We start from the raw sequence: 17,752 nt of genomic DNA on the forward strand, positions 1-17,752 counted from the left end.
AACCAGAGCAGTGATAAAGGCATTGACTTTCCCATTTATACACTTCAAATGCAGGCAAACAAAGAAACATGCTTCTACGTACATTGACATCATCATTTCATCACCTTAGCATCATAGAAATATCAAATTCATACAGCTTACAGCGGGGGTCCTCACACTGCACATATCTTATTTGTAGTGCAAAAAACACTTCAAAACAATACAATAATTAAAATGAAGAACAATTTTAACAAATATAAACTTATTAGTATTTCAATGGGAAGTGTGGGCCTGATTTTGGCTGATGAAATAGGATTGTTGTTGTTGTTGTTGGGTGCTTTCAAGTTGTTTCAGACTTAGATTGACCCTGAGCGAGGGCTGGGTAAATGACCTCAGAGGGCTGTATCCGGGCCTAGTTTGAGAACCCCTGGCTTACAGCTTACATTCATCAATCAAGGGGCCTACTTTGACCTATCATGGAGGGAAGGGGATAGGCTCCTTATTTAGAAGGAAGATGCTGGGCTCTGTTGTACCAGTCTCTCTGGAATGTATAGATAACAGGTCCCCCTTCTCCTCCCCCTTTAACATTCCTTCTCTGTCCTGCTGGCTTTTTTTACACAGAGAGAACCTGATTTTTCTATACATTTCAGTTCTTGTAAAGTACATAAAATATATGCAGAAATAAATATCTATTTTTCCAATATCTCCCCATCATTTCGAGTTAAGAGCCAGAGTTTAACTCAAAATAAACCGTGGGGAGATTATTGACATGCTTCCAAAGCCAAAGTGTCTTCGGAGATGCTAGCAAATCGCTACCTGCTCCCTAGAGGGAGCCAAAAACATATAATATCCCATTCCTTTCCATTGAAATGTTTCAGGGCCTGACTGAGGAGGAGCGACGCAGCTGTAAGGAGGCCCTTGGAGGACTCCTGGACAGAGTCTACCAGCCGTTAGTGGTCCGAGAGCTGCTCATCCTTCAAGGTGGATCCAGACAGGTATCGCAGCCGTTGTGTCTACCATCAGGAACCAAAGTTCTACATGTTCCCATGGAAATCTAAAAATGTCATAATTTAATTGTGTCCACGGTTGCGAGTGACATAAAATTTCATCAGGGTTCCCCCCCCCCATGTGAAATAGCAACAATAAATAATGCAAAATGTGACTGAAAGAAGGCGACGTTCTTACAGTTTTGCCTCAACAACCTTGTAATTGGTTTGCTTTAGAGCACTGTTTCTCAACCTTCCCAATGCCACGACCCCTTAATAGAGTTCCTCATGTTGTGGTGACCTCCAACCAGAACATTATCCTCACCCACATCCCTACCCCTCCTTGTTCCCCTCAATAAAATGTTATATATAAAAAAGAAACATAGACATGGAAGGGAAGCCCGGTAGGAAGACACCATCAGAACTCTCCTGACAGATGACCATCCAGGCTCTATTAAAAATACATATAGAATCATAGACTTCTGGAACTAGAAGAGACCCCAAAGGCCCTCCAGTCCAACCCTCTTATTTCTGTCAGGCAGGAAAAGCACAATCCAAGCCCTCCTAACAGAAGGCCATCCAGTCTGTGCTTCAAGCAGTGATTTTCAACTTCCCTAATGCTGCAACCCCTTAATACAGTTCCTCATGATGTGGTGACCTCCAACCATAACATTTTTTGTGTTGCTACTTCACAACTGTAATTTTGCTACTGTTATGAATTGTCATGTAAATATCTGATATGCAGGATGTATTTACATTCACTGGACCAAATTCACTGGACCAATACACTCCAATTTTGGGGGTGGGGGGATGGGGTGATTTTGTCATTTGAGAGATGTAGTTGCTGGGATTTATAGTTCACCTACAATCAAAGAGCATTCCGAACTCCATCAACTATGGAATTGAACCAAACTTGGCAGACAGAACTCCAGCGACCAAGAGAAAATACTGTAAGGGTTTGGTGGGCATTGACCTTGAATTTTGGATTTGTAGTTCATCAACATAAGGAAAACACTGTGGACTCAAACAATCATGAATCTGGACCAAACTTAGCACAAATACTCAATATGCCCAAATGTGGAGTTTGGGGGAAATAGACCTTGACATTTGGGAGTTGTAGTTGCTGGGTTTATAGCTCACCTACAATCAAAGAGCATTCAGAATCCCACCAACGATAGAATTGGGCCAAACTTCCTACGCAGAACACCCCTCCCCCCAATGCCTTGAAGGGACTTGCAGAACAAGCCCCCCTCCAGCCTCACACGCTCTCCCTCGCCCGCACCACACTGCCATGCACCAATTACGCCTGCTCTCCCCTCCCTTGCTTGTAGTCTTAGAAACGGCGGAGGAGGGCTTTTAGTGGGAGGATTTTCTGTGTGTTTCCCAAAAGGAAAAGAAGGACAAGCTGAGAGATCGAGGACTTTAAGATCGTCTGGGGAGGTCCTGCTCTCGGTCCCACCAGACGTACTCTGTCCCAATTATGTCTGGCGGGGACGAGAGACAGGGCCTTCTCAGTGGTGGCCCCTTGGCTTTGGAACACCCTCCCAAAGGAGATCAGGTCAGCTTCTTCGCTCCTAACATTTCAGAAAAAACTCAAGACATGGCTATTTGAGCAAGCATTTGCAAATATTGAGTAACGGACATAGGAATCGGAACAACTACATGATGAGACTGGACAATGTTTTTAATGAGAATGCATTGATTTATGTTTTATTATTATTGTCACAATTTTATTTATTTTAACGTTTTTATATTGTCCTTGTGTTTCTGTGGCATTGAATTTTGCCTTATAAACCGCCTCGAGTTGCTGGAAGGCTGAGAGTGGTGGTATACAAATACAGTAGATAAATAAATAAAAATAAATCTTCAGCCTTCTCTTCCAAAGGGGTTCCTAAGACCATCAGAAACATGATGGTCTTTGGTGACCCCTCTGAAACCCCCTCGCGACCCCCCCAAAGGTCCTGACCCCCAGGACACGGCTTTAGAGCATGCATGGGCAAATGGGCTCTCCCTCTAGGTGTTTTGAACTTCAACTCCCACAATTCCTACCAGCTACAGGCCCATGCCTGCTTTAACCCTTTCTAACTTTGTGAAAATGGCTTCACATTCTCTAGTCCCGACAGTGCCCTTCAGGCCGTGCCTTGCTGGTGGGTTTCATCCATTGTGATGCCTTTTCTCCTCCTTTCTGTGTTCCTTCAGGGCTGCCCTCCCCGTGGGCCTGAAAGCGGACGTCCCTTGGCCCCCGCCCCATCCTGGCTCCGGCGTCTCTGTGGGCAGCTCCTCTCTGAGAGGCTCCTGAGGTCCGGAGGGGTCCAAGCCGTGGTCCGCGGCATCTTGGAAGGAGCCGGAGGTGAGCCAGGCTCAAATCATATTGGTATAGGTTGCTGTGAGTATTCTGAGCTGTATGACCATGATCCAGAATTATTTTCTCCTGAATATAAACCTCACTTGCCTAGTTTCCAGCAGGCCCCTCAACCGCTGAGGATACCTGCCATAGATGTGGGAGAAATATTAGGAGAGAATGCTTCTGGAACATGGCCAGACAGCCTAGAACACTCACAGCGACCCTGTTTGATGGTGGAACTCTTTGCCTTGGAGTCTTTTTTATAGAAGGTTGAATGGCCATCTGTAGGGGGTGCTTTGATTGTGCTTTTCCTGCTTGGCAGAAGGGGATCGGATTGAATGGCTGCTGAGGTCTCTTCCAACTGTAGGGTTCTGTTGGGGCCAACATGCCGGAGACTAACACTGTGTCTGTTCTTTTTCCAAGCTGGAGCCATGGGAGGCAGCAGTGCGGAGGCAGCAGCGTCAGACTGGCAGAAGTGTGATGCAGTGGCCAGAATCCTCTCTTCCTGTCCCCAGCAGTCCCTGTCCCTGGAGGACTATTGCCGACAAGTTTGCCCCCAGGTATAATTCCTTTTGCCAATAGTGAGGCTTGGTTCTTGAGCAGAGATTGGGGGCTGGTGGGGGGTAATGAGATGGAATTACTTTGTCCATCCCTACATAATTATAAAACTATATTCCACTTAAATTGCACTTCAGCCCTGAATTAGTTGGAGTAGAAGGTAATACCATTGGTGTTCTGGTTTTTATATGTGCTATATATGTTCCACATGTTTTAATTATATCTGTATTCATATTCTAATGGGATTGATTGTGCAATGCATCTTCCAACCTTTATATACTTTTAACAGCACCATATATTTTTGTAGCCATTTTTGTTCCAACTTTGCACCATGAATCCCTTTGGGTTTCTTCTTGGGAGAAGAATGGAATACAAATACCGTATATACTTGAGTATAAGCCGACCCAAATATAAGCCGAAGCACCTAATTTTAGCACAAAAAACTGGGAAAACGTATTGACTTTGAGTATAATACATTATTCTAACCTTCTTCAATGTAAATGTCCTTATGTATCCTTTCAATAATAGAGTAAAATAATAAATGTAATTTAAAAAATAATAATAGACTAAAATAATGTAAATGTAACAATAATAATAGAGTAAAATAATAAATGTAATAATCGCAATAATAGAGTACAATAATAAATGTCATGATAATGATAGTAAAATAATAAATGTAATAATAATAATAAAAATAATACAATAAATGTAATAAAAATAGTAACAATAACAGATAATAATAACAGAGTAAAATAATAAATAACCTTGACTCGAGTGTAAGGTGAGAGGGGCTTTCACAGCCTAAAAAAAGGCTGAAAAACTTGGCTTATACTCGAGTATATATGGTAATAATAATAATAATAATAATAATAAACAACTTTATTTATATCCCGCAGCTAGATAGATCCCTGAGGGGACTCGGGGCAGTTTCCAACAGAAGAATGGCAAACATTCAATGCCGTAATAAACCAACAAAAACAAATAAACAACCCAACCAAATCCCAGAAAAAAATCAACTTATAACAAAAAATAGAGCCCCCAGTGGCACAGTGAGTTAAACCGCTGAGCTGCTGAACTTGCTGATCGAAAGGTTGCAAGTTTGAATGTGGGGAGCGGCATGAGCTCCCACTGTTAGCCCCAGCTTCTGCCAACCTAGCAGTTCGAAAACATGCAAATGTGAGTAGATCAATAGGTATCGCTCCAGTGGGAAGGTAAGAGCGCTCCATGCAGTCATGCCCGCCACGTGACCTTGGAGGTGTCTATGGACAACACCGGCTTTTTGGCTTAGAAATGGAGATGAGGACCAACCTCCAGAGTTGGACACAACTGGACTTGATGTCAGAGAAAAACCTTTACCTTTACTTTTTATAACACCAAATTATAACACATAATCAAAAGTTAAATAATAACATGACCAATCAAATAGTTTACATCTAACATTAAAACACAACACAAATCTTGCCAAATCTAGAAATACATTTTAAATTATTAAAATTTATGCAGCCAACAAAGCCAGGGTGAAACACTATTTCAGGTTGGTGGTAATTATACATAATATTCTAAATTTCCTCCTCTCTATATGCTAAAGTGTTGTACTCCAAGGCTGGGAGTCACTTCTGTGCTTAACACACACTCCAGTCCAAGGTAAAATAGCAAAGCAGTTTATTGAAGAATATATGAAAAGCAATTCAGCAAGAATAGAATAAAAGACCAAAGTCCAAATATCAGGAATAATCCATAGAATTCAAAGTACAAGAATAGCATCAAAAACCAGGAATGCAAAAGCAGAATAAATCCAAAACATGAGATTCAGGGAAACATGGAACATGGAACTAGAAATCCCTTGACGTGACGGAAGTTCAATACTCAACCATTAGTATTGCCTCAACTGGGAAAACAGTCTGCTAGTCTTGCTAATATAGACAGAAAATCGTGCCTTCTCCCCTGGGAAACTGATAAAGGACTTCTTGGCTAATAGACGGCCTTTGTAAACTATCATGAGAAGCTCTGTGTTGACGGAACATAAATCTCCTATCTAACTGCTCATTAGTCTGTCCACCTGGACTTTCATTTTCACACTCTGAGCTCAGTTCTGTTTCTGACTTTGCTTCCCTAGCAAACTGCCTTTCAGGAATGTGGCCTTCAGACTCAGACCACTCATTTTCAGGGCTTAAATTCTCTTGCTGGCTCTCCTGCTGACTTGCAGACCCAGAATCCCTAGCATCATCAGGCTGAGTAACAAGCCTAGAATCCTCAGAGAGATCAGGTGCAGGCAGAATCAGAGGCTGGACTACAACATGAAGTACATAAATGCTGTTTTAAAAAAAGAGAGAAAGGAGGGGGCTTTTTATTTCTTTAGGAAGAGAGTTCCAGAGGCGAGGACCATAACAGATAAGGCCCCCTCCCTCGTTCCTACCAGCTACGCTTGAGACGGGGGTGGGACTGAGAGCAGGGCCCCCTCAAATCAAATAAATAAAAGCAACAACTGAGACCAGTGCTAATACTGCTCTGTTTCTCTTCCAGATCCTGCAGCTGTTCCTCCTTCAGGACCAACTGGCAGCCCGCCAGTTCCAACGTGTTGCCACTATGGCCGTTTTGAGCATGGCCAGAAAGCACCCGGAACAGGCAGAGAGGCATCTGCTGCGACCCTTGCTGGAGCCCCTCCAGCGCTGCTTGGAGGCTGAAGGTAATGAATTGTTGTTGTTATTTTGTTGTTGTTATTGTTATTTTGTTGTTGTTATTACTATTATTATTTTGTTTACTTAAAGGTAAAGGTAAAGGTTTCCCCTGACATTAAGTCTAGTCGTTTCCAACTCTGAGGGGAGGTGCTCATCTCCATTTCTAAGCCGAAGAAGCGGCGTTGTCCGTAGACACCTCCAAGGTCATGTGGCCAGCATGACTGCATGAAGCACCATTACCTTCCCGCAGAAGTGGTACCTATTGATCTACTCATATTTGCATGTTTTCAAACTGATAGAATGGCAGAAATTGGGCTCACCTCGCTCCCCAGATTTGAACCACCAACCTTTCAGTCAGCAATTTCAGCAGCTTTCATAGTCCATATGGCCTAAGACCCTACTGAGTTGCCCATACTTGGATTAAATGGAGTGTTCATAAAATAGAGATGTGTTAATAACATTCTCTGTGTTGTTGAATGCTTTCGTGGTTGAAATAATTGGGTTGCTGTGAATTTTACAAGCTGTATGGCCATGTTCCAGAATGTATTTATTTATTTACTAGCCATCTCCTGCCACGCGTTGCTGTGGCCCAGTCTGTGTATATGTGTTTTGTATGTGTATATATATGTGTATATGTGTGTGTTGGCATATATATATATGTAGTTTTGCACATGTAATGTATTTTTTGTTTTATCGATTTAAAGTCCCTTCTGCTGTGTTTTTCAGTGTTTTTATGAGTGATGGTCACTCGTTGGCCTGATAGGTGTTTTGTGTCCAAATTTGATGTCAGTTCGTCCAGTGGTTTTTGAGTTATGTTAATCCCACAAACAAACATTACGTTTTTATTCATATAGATTTACAGCATTTATATTCCACCCTTCTCACCCCAAAGGGGACTCAGAGTAAATCACAGAACACATACATGGCAAACATTCAATGCCATTTAAACAGAGAGGACAGACAACAGACAGCGGTATTATGGCGGCATTTTTCCCAGCTTCGGCGTCCTGGAGGTTGTGCTTGATTCCAGCCACAGGGAGGTGCTGTCGCTCCATCCTCTGTGACAAAGAGCCCTTGTAGAGTGAGCTGGGCTGAAGATCGGGTTGTCACTCCGACCCGGGCTTCAAACTGCCAACCTTTCGGTTGATAAGATTTATTCCTGCTGGTGATTAACCAACTGTGCTACAGCAATCTCTTCTGACGTTTCGCCCACATCTATGGCAGGCATCCTCAGAGGTTGTGAGGTCTTCACAACCTCTGAGGATGCCTGCCATAGATGTGGGTGAAACATCAGGAGAGATTGTTTCTAAAACATGGCCATACAGCCTGAAAAACTCACAGCAACCAACACATTCTCTGGTTGGAGTATCTCATTTCAATCATCCTTTTTTCTGGTTCTGTTCAGAAATGGCCCCAGAAGAACTGCCGCCAGGGACAGTTTTGGTGAAGGAGGAAGAGCTTGGATCCTGTGTAGAAAATGTATTTAAGGTACTGCATTAAACTTCCCTAACATCATTTGACATCCATGTACTATTGTGTTCAGGCCCTTGGAGATTCTGTCTCCAGAAAAAATAGCCTCTCAATTGCTTTGAAAGTGGTGGAAGTTCCTTTTGTGATGCTTTACTATCACAGTTTCCTGCACAAAGTCATGGTCTGTTTATGAACCAATCATTGTCCTTCATGCTGTGTTCCATTGGAAGTAATTCCCCCATATTTATTTACTTCATGGTATATTGCATGGCAAACCTTGTGATTTGGAAGCAGACAATCATTATCCATTTTTCAAAACCACGGCCAAAGAATATAATTACCGAGCCTCAGTTGAGACTCCACAGTTGCTGTGTATGGGCCAGTCAGCAGTTTGGATTGGCTTGAGTGGTTTGCCGAGTGAGCAAAAGCGCGTGAAACGGAGCATTGCCACCTTGCCTTATATCTTGGTCTTGGCCTGGGGAATTGGGATTGGTGGGTCCAATCAGAGGAAAGGAAACTCAAGTCCAGGTCAATGGAGCCAAGGTGAGACTGTCAACCTTTTGAGCTCTAAGAGCCAAGAACGTAGAGGTGTTGGGAAGGTGCCCGACTTCAACAGAGCAAAGAAAGGGCTGCGTTTGTAGAGTGCTGCCTGTTAAGTGTGAAGGGCAAGAGGGCAGCTGGTTCAACAGGTGCCAGTTGAGCCAGAACCTGCAAGAGTGGGGCAGAGGATCAGATTGCCTTGGTAGGAGTCCAAAGCTCTGGGGCCAGTGCCCGTTTAGCAATAAAGGAGCTCAGCCACACGCAGCCCACAAATGAAGTCTCTGGCAGACACGTTGTCTGAGCCATTAAGTGCTGTGATGGTGCGGCGGCATCTTGGGCAGCAATGATCTGTTCTGACAAGCCGGCAGACAGAAATGGACCCAAGAGGCCAGTCTTTGTGGGCAGAGCCTTTGCTGATCCTGCAGAGGAGCTGGAAGGGTTCCATGGGGCATCAAAGTCTTCTCCCATTTGGAAGTCTTCCTCTCGCGCTCTCTTGGGAGTCTTTCATTGGTGTCAATTGCCACATTCATCTGCATTCCTATAATAGTTAACCTGTTTTGTTTTAACTTACATTGTAAACATCTTTGAGATTCATATTCAGAAAAAGGGAAGATATAAATCCAATTTGTAGTGCAGCCATGGGCAAACTTTGGCCCTCCAGGTGTTTTGAATTCCAACTCCCACAATTCCTAACAGCCTACTGACTGTTAGAAATCTTGGGAGTTGAAGTCCAAAACACCTGAAGGACCAAAGTTTGCCCATGCCTGATGTAATGGCCAGAAACGTGTTAGTTTAAAAATTAAACAGCCCAACAAACATAAATTTTTGGTGTCTTAGTTTGGAGGCCTGTTGCTGAGGTTCTTTGGAGCGCTGATTTGAGAAAATGTAATTGGATAGACTGCATTAGCTCTAGTTTAATAAATAGGGCTTGGAGCCCCCAGTGGCGCAGTGGGTTAAACCCCTGTGCCGGCAGGACTGAAGACCGACAGGTCACAGGTTCGAATCCGGTGAGAGCACGGATGAGCTCCCTCTGTCAGCTCCAGCTCCTCACGCGGGGACATGAGAGAAGCCTCCCACAAGGATGATAAAACATCAAAACATCCGGGCGTCCCCTGGGCAATGTCCTTGCAGACGGCCAATTCTCTCATACCAGAAGCGACTTGCAGTTTCTCAAGTCACTCCTGACATGACAAAAACATAAATAAAATAGATAGGGCTATCGTGGTTTTCTATGGTTAAGCAGATGGTGACTGGTAGATGACTTATGTTTTGTAGGTATTGTTGCACCTCAGAGTAGATTCACCTTGCTGAAGACACCAAACTACAGGCAGCCAGAAGTTTTTATAGTTTTTATAGGTACCAGCAAAGCAGAAACCCAGAAGAACATGACAAAGTCCTGAAACCATGAACACAATAACTGCAAGATAAATCAAGACAAGCAAAGGCAAGCTTCCTAGTTGAACACAAAGTTGCTTTGACAAAGATTTGGTCTCAAACACACAGCTTAATACCCTTTGCAAATCATGAAGGTGTTTCTTTGCCCTCTGGCCTCCCTCTTGTTAGCTATCCTCTCACTCCTTCGAACTCAGAATTCCAAACGGTCAGCCCGATCTAAGGTTCCCATTTCGTCAAGGTCAGTCTGTTCGTTAGTGTCAGCCTGTTTCCCTGCTTGCTCATTATCAGGCTGAGAACTGTCCTCCTTTTCTGCCTCCTTTTCTAAGTCAATCTGACCTGCACCTGGCTATTTTCAGTATCAACATTCCCATGCCTAACTTTGGGAAACAGCACTTCTTCACTGTCTATAACAGGGATGTCTATAACAGGAACATCTTGAACCAAACTATAAACCTGAGTCTCATCATCCTCATCAGAGACACTCTGTGATTCCAGCTGAGTCACAACAGGTATCTCAAAAACTGAAGCTGATAGGGAGAAACAGGCGCCAGTTTTGAAAGTAGCAAGCCAAATCAACCCAGAAACAGGGCTAATATTTGAGGCATCAAAATTTATTTATTTATTATTTGTTTAGAGCTTTTATAACCCGGTCTTCTCGACCTCCGAAGAGGGACTCAGGCTGGCTAACAACAGGAAATTCATACACAAGTAGGATAAACATAATAGCATCGTAATATATTAATACATAAAATACAGATCATACAATTACAAAAAGCCAGGTCATCACAGTAAAATCACAAATTCATCACCATCCGCCGGTGTGGTCAGCAGTTATTGACTCGACCATCATTCTGCAAATGCTAAATTCCAAAGCCAAGATTTTACCATCTTTCTGAAAGTCAGGAGGGAAGGGGCAGATCTAATCTCCAGCGGGAGAGAGTTCCAGAGCCAAGGGGTCACCACCAAGAAGGCCCTGTCCCTCGTCCCCACCAAACGTGATTGCGAGGGTGGTGGGACCGTGAGCAGGGCCCCTCCAGAAGATCTTAACAACCTTGATGGTTCATAGGGGAGAATCCATTCGGACAGATAAACTGGGCCGGAGTCGTTTAGGGATTTATAGGTCAGCACCAGCACTTTGAATTGTGCTCGGAAGCTAATTGGCAGCCAGTGGAGCTGACGCAGCAGAGGAGTAGTATGCTCCCTGTACCCCACTCCTGTTAGTAATCTGGCAGCCGCTCGTTGGACTAGTTGAAGCTTCCGGGCAGTCTTCAGAGGCAACCCCTTGTAGAGAGCATTGCAGTAGTCTATACAGGATGTAACCAGAGCGTGGACCATTGTGGCCAAGTCAGACTTCCTAAGGTACGGGCGCAGCTGGCGCAAACGTTTTAATTGTGCAAAAGCTCCGCTGACCACCGCCAGGACCTGGGTTTCCAGGCTCAGCGATGAGTCCAGGATCACTCCCAAGCTGGTGTGTTGGCTGGTGTTATTATTGATGAATTCCCATTCTGTGTCTGAGTATGGGAACCTTACTTTTTTGGATTATGACTCCCATCAGTTACCCTTCAAAAAGGCATCCTTTCCAAGGTCTTTCATGAATTGTCATCAGCAAACCAAGCCTCCCTCCCTCCTTCCTTTATCCCTCCATCCATAGTCTAACATTCCCTCTCTCCTCCCAGCTGTATGTGGTTGGCAACGAACCCTCAGACCTGCTGCTGAGCTCCCTGCAAAGTGTCCTGGGCGTCCTCTTTTCCCTCTGGTGTTTTACGAAGCAAAATGTGTCCTTCTTACGGTAAGAAGTTTGATCCAGAGTGGAGCTCTTCCCATTCTGCTTGGTTTTCCTGGGACAGACCTCCATGGTGAGGGACCAGCTTCAGGGGCTTTCTGTTGCTGATTAAGATATACTATGTTGGAAGCAGACCATCTCCTTAATATGAGAAAAGGGACATGAGCCTGAGAAGTATCAATCTAACTATCAGGAAAGAAAGACAAACAAAGAGGGCAATGGGGAGAGAATTTTTCCTGCCAACTAATTCAGCTACCTATCTCATTATTGAGGATTAGAAATTTATTCAGGTTGTGGTTGAGTTCCAACACTGTCCCCTTCTACCCCACCTTTTCCTCAAAGTGGTGGTGGTGGTGGTGGGGGGGGGGGGAATCTAGAACCAATATAGGTGACTTCTTTTGAGCCTGTCCCCATCATAAAGGGTACAGATGGCCTGGTGCCTGGCTCCCTTCACTCACAGCCGGACTTCTTTCCCTGCAGCACTCCATGCCAGGAGATCTTGCTCTGGTTCCTGGAGAAGAGTGAGAGGCAGACAGCCCTCTCCGTCCTGGAAGGATTGGCACAGATGGGAAGATCCGTGCGCTTGCCCCCTCTTCTCTGTCAGTTTCAAGTTGGCAGTGAGGGTGGCGTCATGGCTTCCGTCAAAGCGGATCTCAGGTGAGGAATGTCAGAAATATTAAATACTAGCTGTCCCGTGCCACGCATTGCATGTATATATGTATATATATAACAGGGATGTCTATAACAGGAACTATAACTGCCTATGAACCCACCAGGACTTTGAGATCTTCCGGGGAGACCCTGCTCTCGATCCCGCCTGCTTCTCAAGCTCGGCTGGCGGGGACGAGAGATAGGGCCTTCTCGGTGGTGGCTCCTCAGCTGTGGAGCGCCCTTCCTACGGACATTAGACTAGCACCATCTCTAATGGTATTCCGCAAAAAGGTGAAGACCTGGATGTTTGTGCAGGCGTTTGAGTAATTTAGTGCAATCTGGTAATGGAATATAGGAATGGAACAATGGACGACGAACCTGGACTACGCTTGGATGATGAGAAGGTTGGGTACGGTTGTTTTTCGTAATAATTGTGCATTGTAATTGCTTATTGGTAATTTATGGATAATGTGTTAAGTCAATTGTTATATGTTGCATGGAACCACTGCTGTTTCTACCGTTTTTACTGTTTGTGAACCGCTGTGAGCCGCCTTCGGGCTTGAGATACAGCGGTATATAAGCAAAGTAAATAAATAAATAAATAAATAAATAAATAAATATACACGCATTGCATGTGTGAATATATGTGTGTGTGTATATTTGTGTATATATGTGTTTGCATTTATACATGTGGTTTTGCGTATACATTGTAATGTATTTTTTGTTTTTAGCTTTTTAAGTCTCTTCCACTGTGTTTTTCAGTGTTTTTATGAGTGATGGTCACTCATTGGCCTGATAGGTGTCTTGTGTCCAAATTTGGTGTCAATTCACCCAGTGGTTTTTGAGTTATGTTAATCCCACAAACGAACATTACATTTTTATTTATATAGATCAACTAGGTATTTTTAATTATGAAAATGTAAGTCAAGCACTGAAAGGGCTAAATGGATGCAACGACTCAGCAAAAGCAGCAATTCAATATAAGCAAGTGTGCCTGTAACTTAGTTGATTTCAGTCTGAGAGAGCCCTCAGTGGGAGAAAGGCCTCAATGTGAGGTAGGCCTCAGTGTGAGTAGGCCTCGTGTGAGATGCTTCGGTGAGAGAAGCCCCAGGTTGAAGGTCATCACGTGTGAAGGCTGCTGTGTGTATAAATCTAGTGTGTGAAGCTCCTGTGTAATTTTGGTGTGAGAAGAGGATCTGTGAGAGCGAAGCTATTTATCTGCATGAGAAAGAAGGCCAGCGTGGAAGCAAAGAAAGAATCTAAAGAACTCAGTGTGTTAGTAGACCTCAGTATGAGAAGGCTTCAGTGTTGGTTCACCTCAGTGTGTGAGAGAGATGTCAGTCTGAGAGAGCCCTCAGTCTGAGAGAGGCCTCAGTGGGAGAAAGGCCACAGTGTTAGTAGTCCTCAGTATGAGGAAGGCCTGGTGTGAGAAGCTTTGGTGAGAGAAGCTTCAGGTTGAAGGCCTCCAGTGTAAAAGGTACTGTGTGAAGCTCCTGTGTAACTTTGATGTGAGAGGAGGTTCTGTGAGAGCTAAGCTAAGTTACTCTGCTGTACATTTAGGAGGAGGGTCGTTCATTAATAAGCCCACTTGCCCAACATTGGTGCAGATGGTAAGATGCTCCCTCTTCTCTGCCAGTTCAAAGTTCGCAGCGAGGGTAGCGTCATGGCTGTGGTCAAAGCAGATCTCAGGTGAGGAATGGCCAGCAGTGTATCATAGGAGAGCTTGTTGGGACTAGAGACCTTCTCCTTTCTATGGGTGTCAGTAACTAGCATCCTTCCCTCCCTGAGGTCTAATCTGAAAGGAGACAGAGTACTAAGAAGTTGCTTCTTCACCTGGACAGGATTTTAGCCTCGTGCTGGTGAAACTTGTGGTTTCTTGCCTCTTCTTTTCTGGTGTTCATGCCTGGTTGCAGGGCTTGAAAACAAGCCTTTGTATTTCTTGCACTCACACAAACTAGAGCTAACTTTGGCCCTCCAGGTGTTTTGGACTTGAACTCCCAAAATTCCTAACAGCCTACAGTTTTTAAAAGGTTGGACTGCCATATTTGTGTCTCTACTCTCGATCTTTGTCCAAAGGCCAAGTCTATCCACTTCCCTGTTTGGTGTGTACATGTCCATGTTTTGTGGCTGCAAAAGAGTGGCCCGTGAATGGGGTGATTCTGCCTGACTCTTTTTGAAAAACATGGACGTGTGTTCTTTGAGTCTGAGCAACCACTCTCTCCTCTCAAGGACAGCAAACAATGTTTCCGTAAGAATGTGCTGGTGCTATCCATTGTGAGGTGTTGAACCCATGTGTGAACTCTGGGAAATGATGGCTGGGAAGGAAAAAGCTGGTCCCTTGAGATGGAGAGATTAAAGCAGAGTGCTTTTGTGAGCTTCCTGGTGGCTTTGTGGCTTTCGATGCTCTCTCAGCCAAAGGCTCAGGTGACTGAAACCAGAGACTGCATTACATTTGGCTGCACGGTAGACAGGTTGAGGCTGAGGCTTTTGGTTTCAAGATGCCAGGAAGCAAAGAGAAGGGAAATACCTGGCACTGGAATCTAAATGCCAACCCTGCAAAGTTCTATCATTATTATCATCTTCATCTTTTTTTCTATCCCACCTTTCTCTCCATAGGAACCTAGCAGTTGACAAACAAATGTTGTGCAAGTGGGCTTATTAACAAAAGACCCTCCTCATAAATGTACAGCAGAGTAACTTATCAGCAGCAGCATGACCCAGCACTAGTAGCCCAAAGTGATAAAAAGAACAAAAACACACAGACCAATGTTATCTCTTCCTTAGGAGGCTTTTCTTTATAGCAAAATAATATGGTTGGACTATTTACAAGTACAAGGTTTCATAACACAAACAAAGTTCTTTACACCTCCTTCTTTGCTTCCACGCTGAGCTTCTTTCTCATGCGGATTTAACAGCTTTGCTCTCACAGAGTCTCTTCTTAAACCGAAGTTACACAGGAGCTTCACACAACAGTTTTTTTACAGATAGCAGCCTTCACACACAAGCTTCCTCTTACCGAAGCTTCCCAAAGCAGGCCTACCCATACTGAAGCTTACTAACACTGAGGCCTACCCCACACTGTGGTCTTTCTCCCACTGAGGCCTTCTCACACTGAGGGCTCTCTCAGACTGAGACCTTTCTCACAGTGAGGCGAACTTACACTGAAGCCTACCTCATACTGAGGCCTACTAACACACTGAGGCCTTTCTCCCACAGAGACCTCTCACAGACCGAAGGCTACTAAGCTACAGGCACACCTGCTTATATTGAACCGCACCTTTTGCTGAGTCATTGCATCCATTTAACCCTTTCAGTTCTTGACTCAAGTTTTTGTAATTAAAAATACCTAGTTAATATTTAATATTTCTGACAATAAACATGCCTGATAAAAATTTAAAATAAGACAGATACACACACACACGCACACACTGTCTTGAGTTGCCCTTCAAAAACAGCCTTTAGACAATGTTGAAAGTAAAAAAAAATGCTTTACTTCAGCAAACACAAAGGATAAACAAATGCAATTGAAAAGTATAAAGGAAAGCAGGGAAGTAAGTATTAATCCAGACACAAATTAAAGTCTCTTACGAAGTTCCAAAAGAAATACCAGTCTTCCATCAGACAACCGACGATGAACTAAGTTCTTAGCAGCAGACACAAAGCAGCTTCCATTGGAGTGAAAACATCAGTATCAGGGATGTTGTTATCAGCGAAAGCTGACTGCTCCTGCTACTGATTTATAGCCCTGAATTCCCCATGCAAGAGGTGCCAGGGCGTCTCCCAATTAGCTCAGTGTTTTTAGCAGCTATCCTAGCTGAACGCCGTCTGTGCTCTGTCTCTTTTTGTGTCTCTAGAAATGTGGGCACTTTCAAACCCTCATTGTCTGATTCTTCTTCTCCCTACAATTCCTGAGCACTTCCTTGCTCCCCTTCCTCCTCCAAAGATGAGGAATCCCTAACACATATACACATTTGTGGGTGGATACAAATATTAAAAATAACAGTTGAATTACAAGAAATGCCATTACAACATCATTCAAAGCCATCATATCCTATTCATGGTGTTGAGAGCCGGTCTCCTACCTGTTGGCTGTAAGAGTTGAGGGAAGCACAGATGCACCTATGCCGATTTCCCACAAACTTTGGTCCCAGGATTCTTGATTGTTGTCCAAGCTGGCTGGGGCTTCTGGGAGCTGAAGTCCAAAATACCTGGAGCACCAAATGTTGGGAATCATTGGTTCAATGCAGGTATGGGCAAACCTGGGCCCTCCAGGTGTTTTGGACTGTTGGGAATTGTGGGAGTTGAAGTCCAAAACACCTGGAGGGCCCAGGTTTGCCCATACCTGCATTGAACCAATGATTCCCAACATTTGGTGCTCCAGGTATTTTGGACTTCAGCTCCCAGAAGCCCCAGCCAGCTTGGACAACAATCAAGAATCCTGGGACCAAAGTTTGTGGGAAACCGGCATAGGTGCATCTGGTTTAATGGGTTGCTCTTCCCTTCTTCTTTGCTTTGTTGCTCAGACGCTGCCTATTTTGTTTTCACTCTGCCCAAAGATCCCCTTTTGGTGAAGGAACCTGTCCCACCTGTACCATCAGGAAAATAATAATAATAATAATAATAATAATAATAATAATAATAATTTATTTGTAGACTGCCCTATCTCCCCGAAGGGACTCAGAGTGGTTTCCAACACATATGGCAAACATTCAATGATGGATAGGTGAGCTCTGCCAAGCGAATCCTTGTTTCCTTGTGTTAACCCTTTGCCCTCCTGCTTTACAGCCCTGATGAAGATGAGGCTCTCTACCAGAAGGTTTCCTCAGAGCAGTGGCGGCTGGAGCAGCTGGTAGGCTTGCTGTCCCATTGCCAGAGCAGCGGCCTGGCTGGAGACTTCTTCCTCTGCTGCCTCAAGGTGGGTGTCTCTGGAAAAGGGGCCAGGAATTAGGCAGAAAGGTTCTGGGACTCTTGGCTTCTGAATGGAGATCCGTTCAAGGATGGGTGCCCTTGGGCAGGACATCTTTCCTATGGGGCCAGGATAATGGGAGTTGTAGTTCACCCTTCATCCAGATATTGGTGGGGTTTGAAGGGGCAGTGACAGGATTATGGGAGTTGTAGTTTACACACTTAAATAAATATGTTTCATTTAAGTAGCTGTATTACTTTAACTCTTTTCTGGTAATGAGTTTATTACTGTCCGTTCCGTATTTCTGATGTTGTGTGTTGTGTGATTTTAAACTATGGAATTGAATGTTTGCCTTTTTATATGTATATAAACCACCCTGAGTCCCCTTTGGGGAGAGAAGGTGGTTGAGAAATAAATTATCATCATCATCATCATCATCATCATCATCCAGAGAGCCCTGTG

At 44.1% G+C, this 17,752-nt stretch overlaps 1 protein-coding gene across 1 annotated transcript in view; it reads left to right on the forward strand.

Moving 5' to 3' along the window:
• TANGO6 (transport and golgi organization 6 homolog) overlaps positions 1–17,752 on the forward strand; it is a 64,089-nt gene that overhangs the window by 3,898 nt on the left and 42,439 nt on the right. The window contains exons 3-10 of the mRNA XM_060788006.2: positions 858–974; positions 3,165–3,315; positions 3,733–3,869; positions 6,391–6,553; positions 7,951–8,033; positions 11,627–11,739; positions 12,214–12,390; positions 17,170–17,299. Coding sequence (XP_060643989.2) covers positions 858–974; positions 3,165–3,315; positions 3,733–3,869; positions 6,391–6,553; positions 7,951–8,033; positions 11,627–11,739; positions 12,214–12,390; positions 17,170–17,299 — 1,071 coding nt within the window. The remainder of the gene's footprint in view (positions 1–857; positions 975–3,164; positions 3,316–3,732; positions 3,870–6,390; positions 6,554–7,950; positions 8,034–11,626; positions 11,740–12,213; positions 12,391–17,169; positions 17,300–17,752) is intronic.

This window comes from Anolis sagrei, chromosome 8 (assembly GCF_037176765.1).
Source record: "Anolis sagrei isolate rAnoSag1 chromosome 8, rAnoSag1.mat, whole genome shotgun sequence".
In the NCBI taxonomy this organism is placed as follows: Eukaryota; Metazoa; Chordata; class Lepidosauria; order Squamata; family Dactyloidae; genus Anolis; species Anolis sagrei.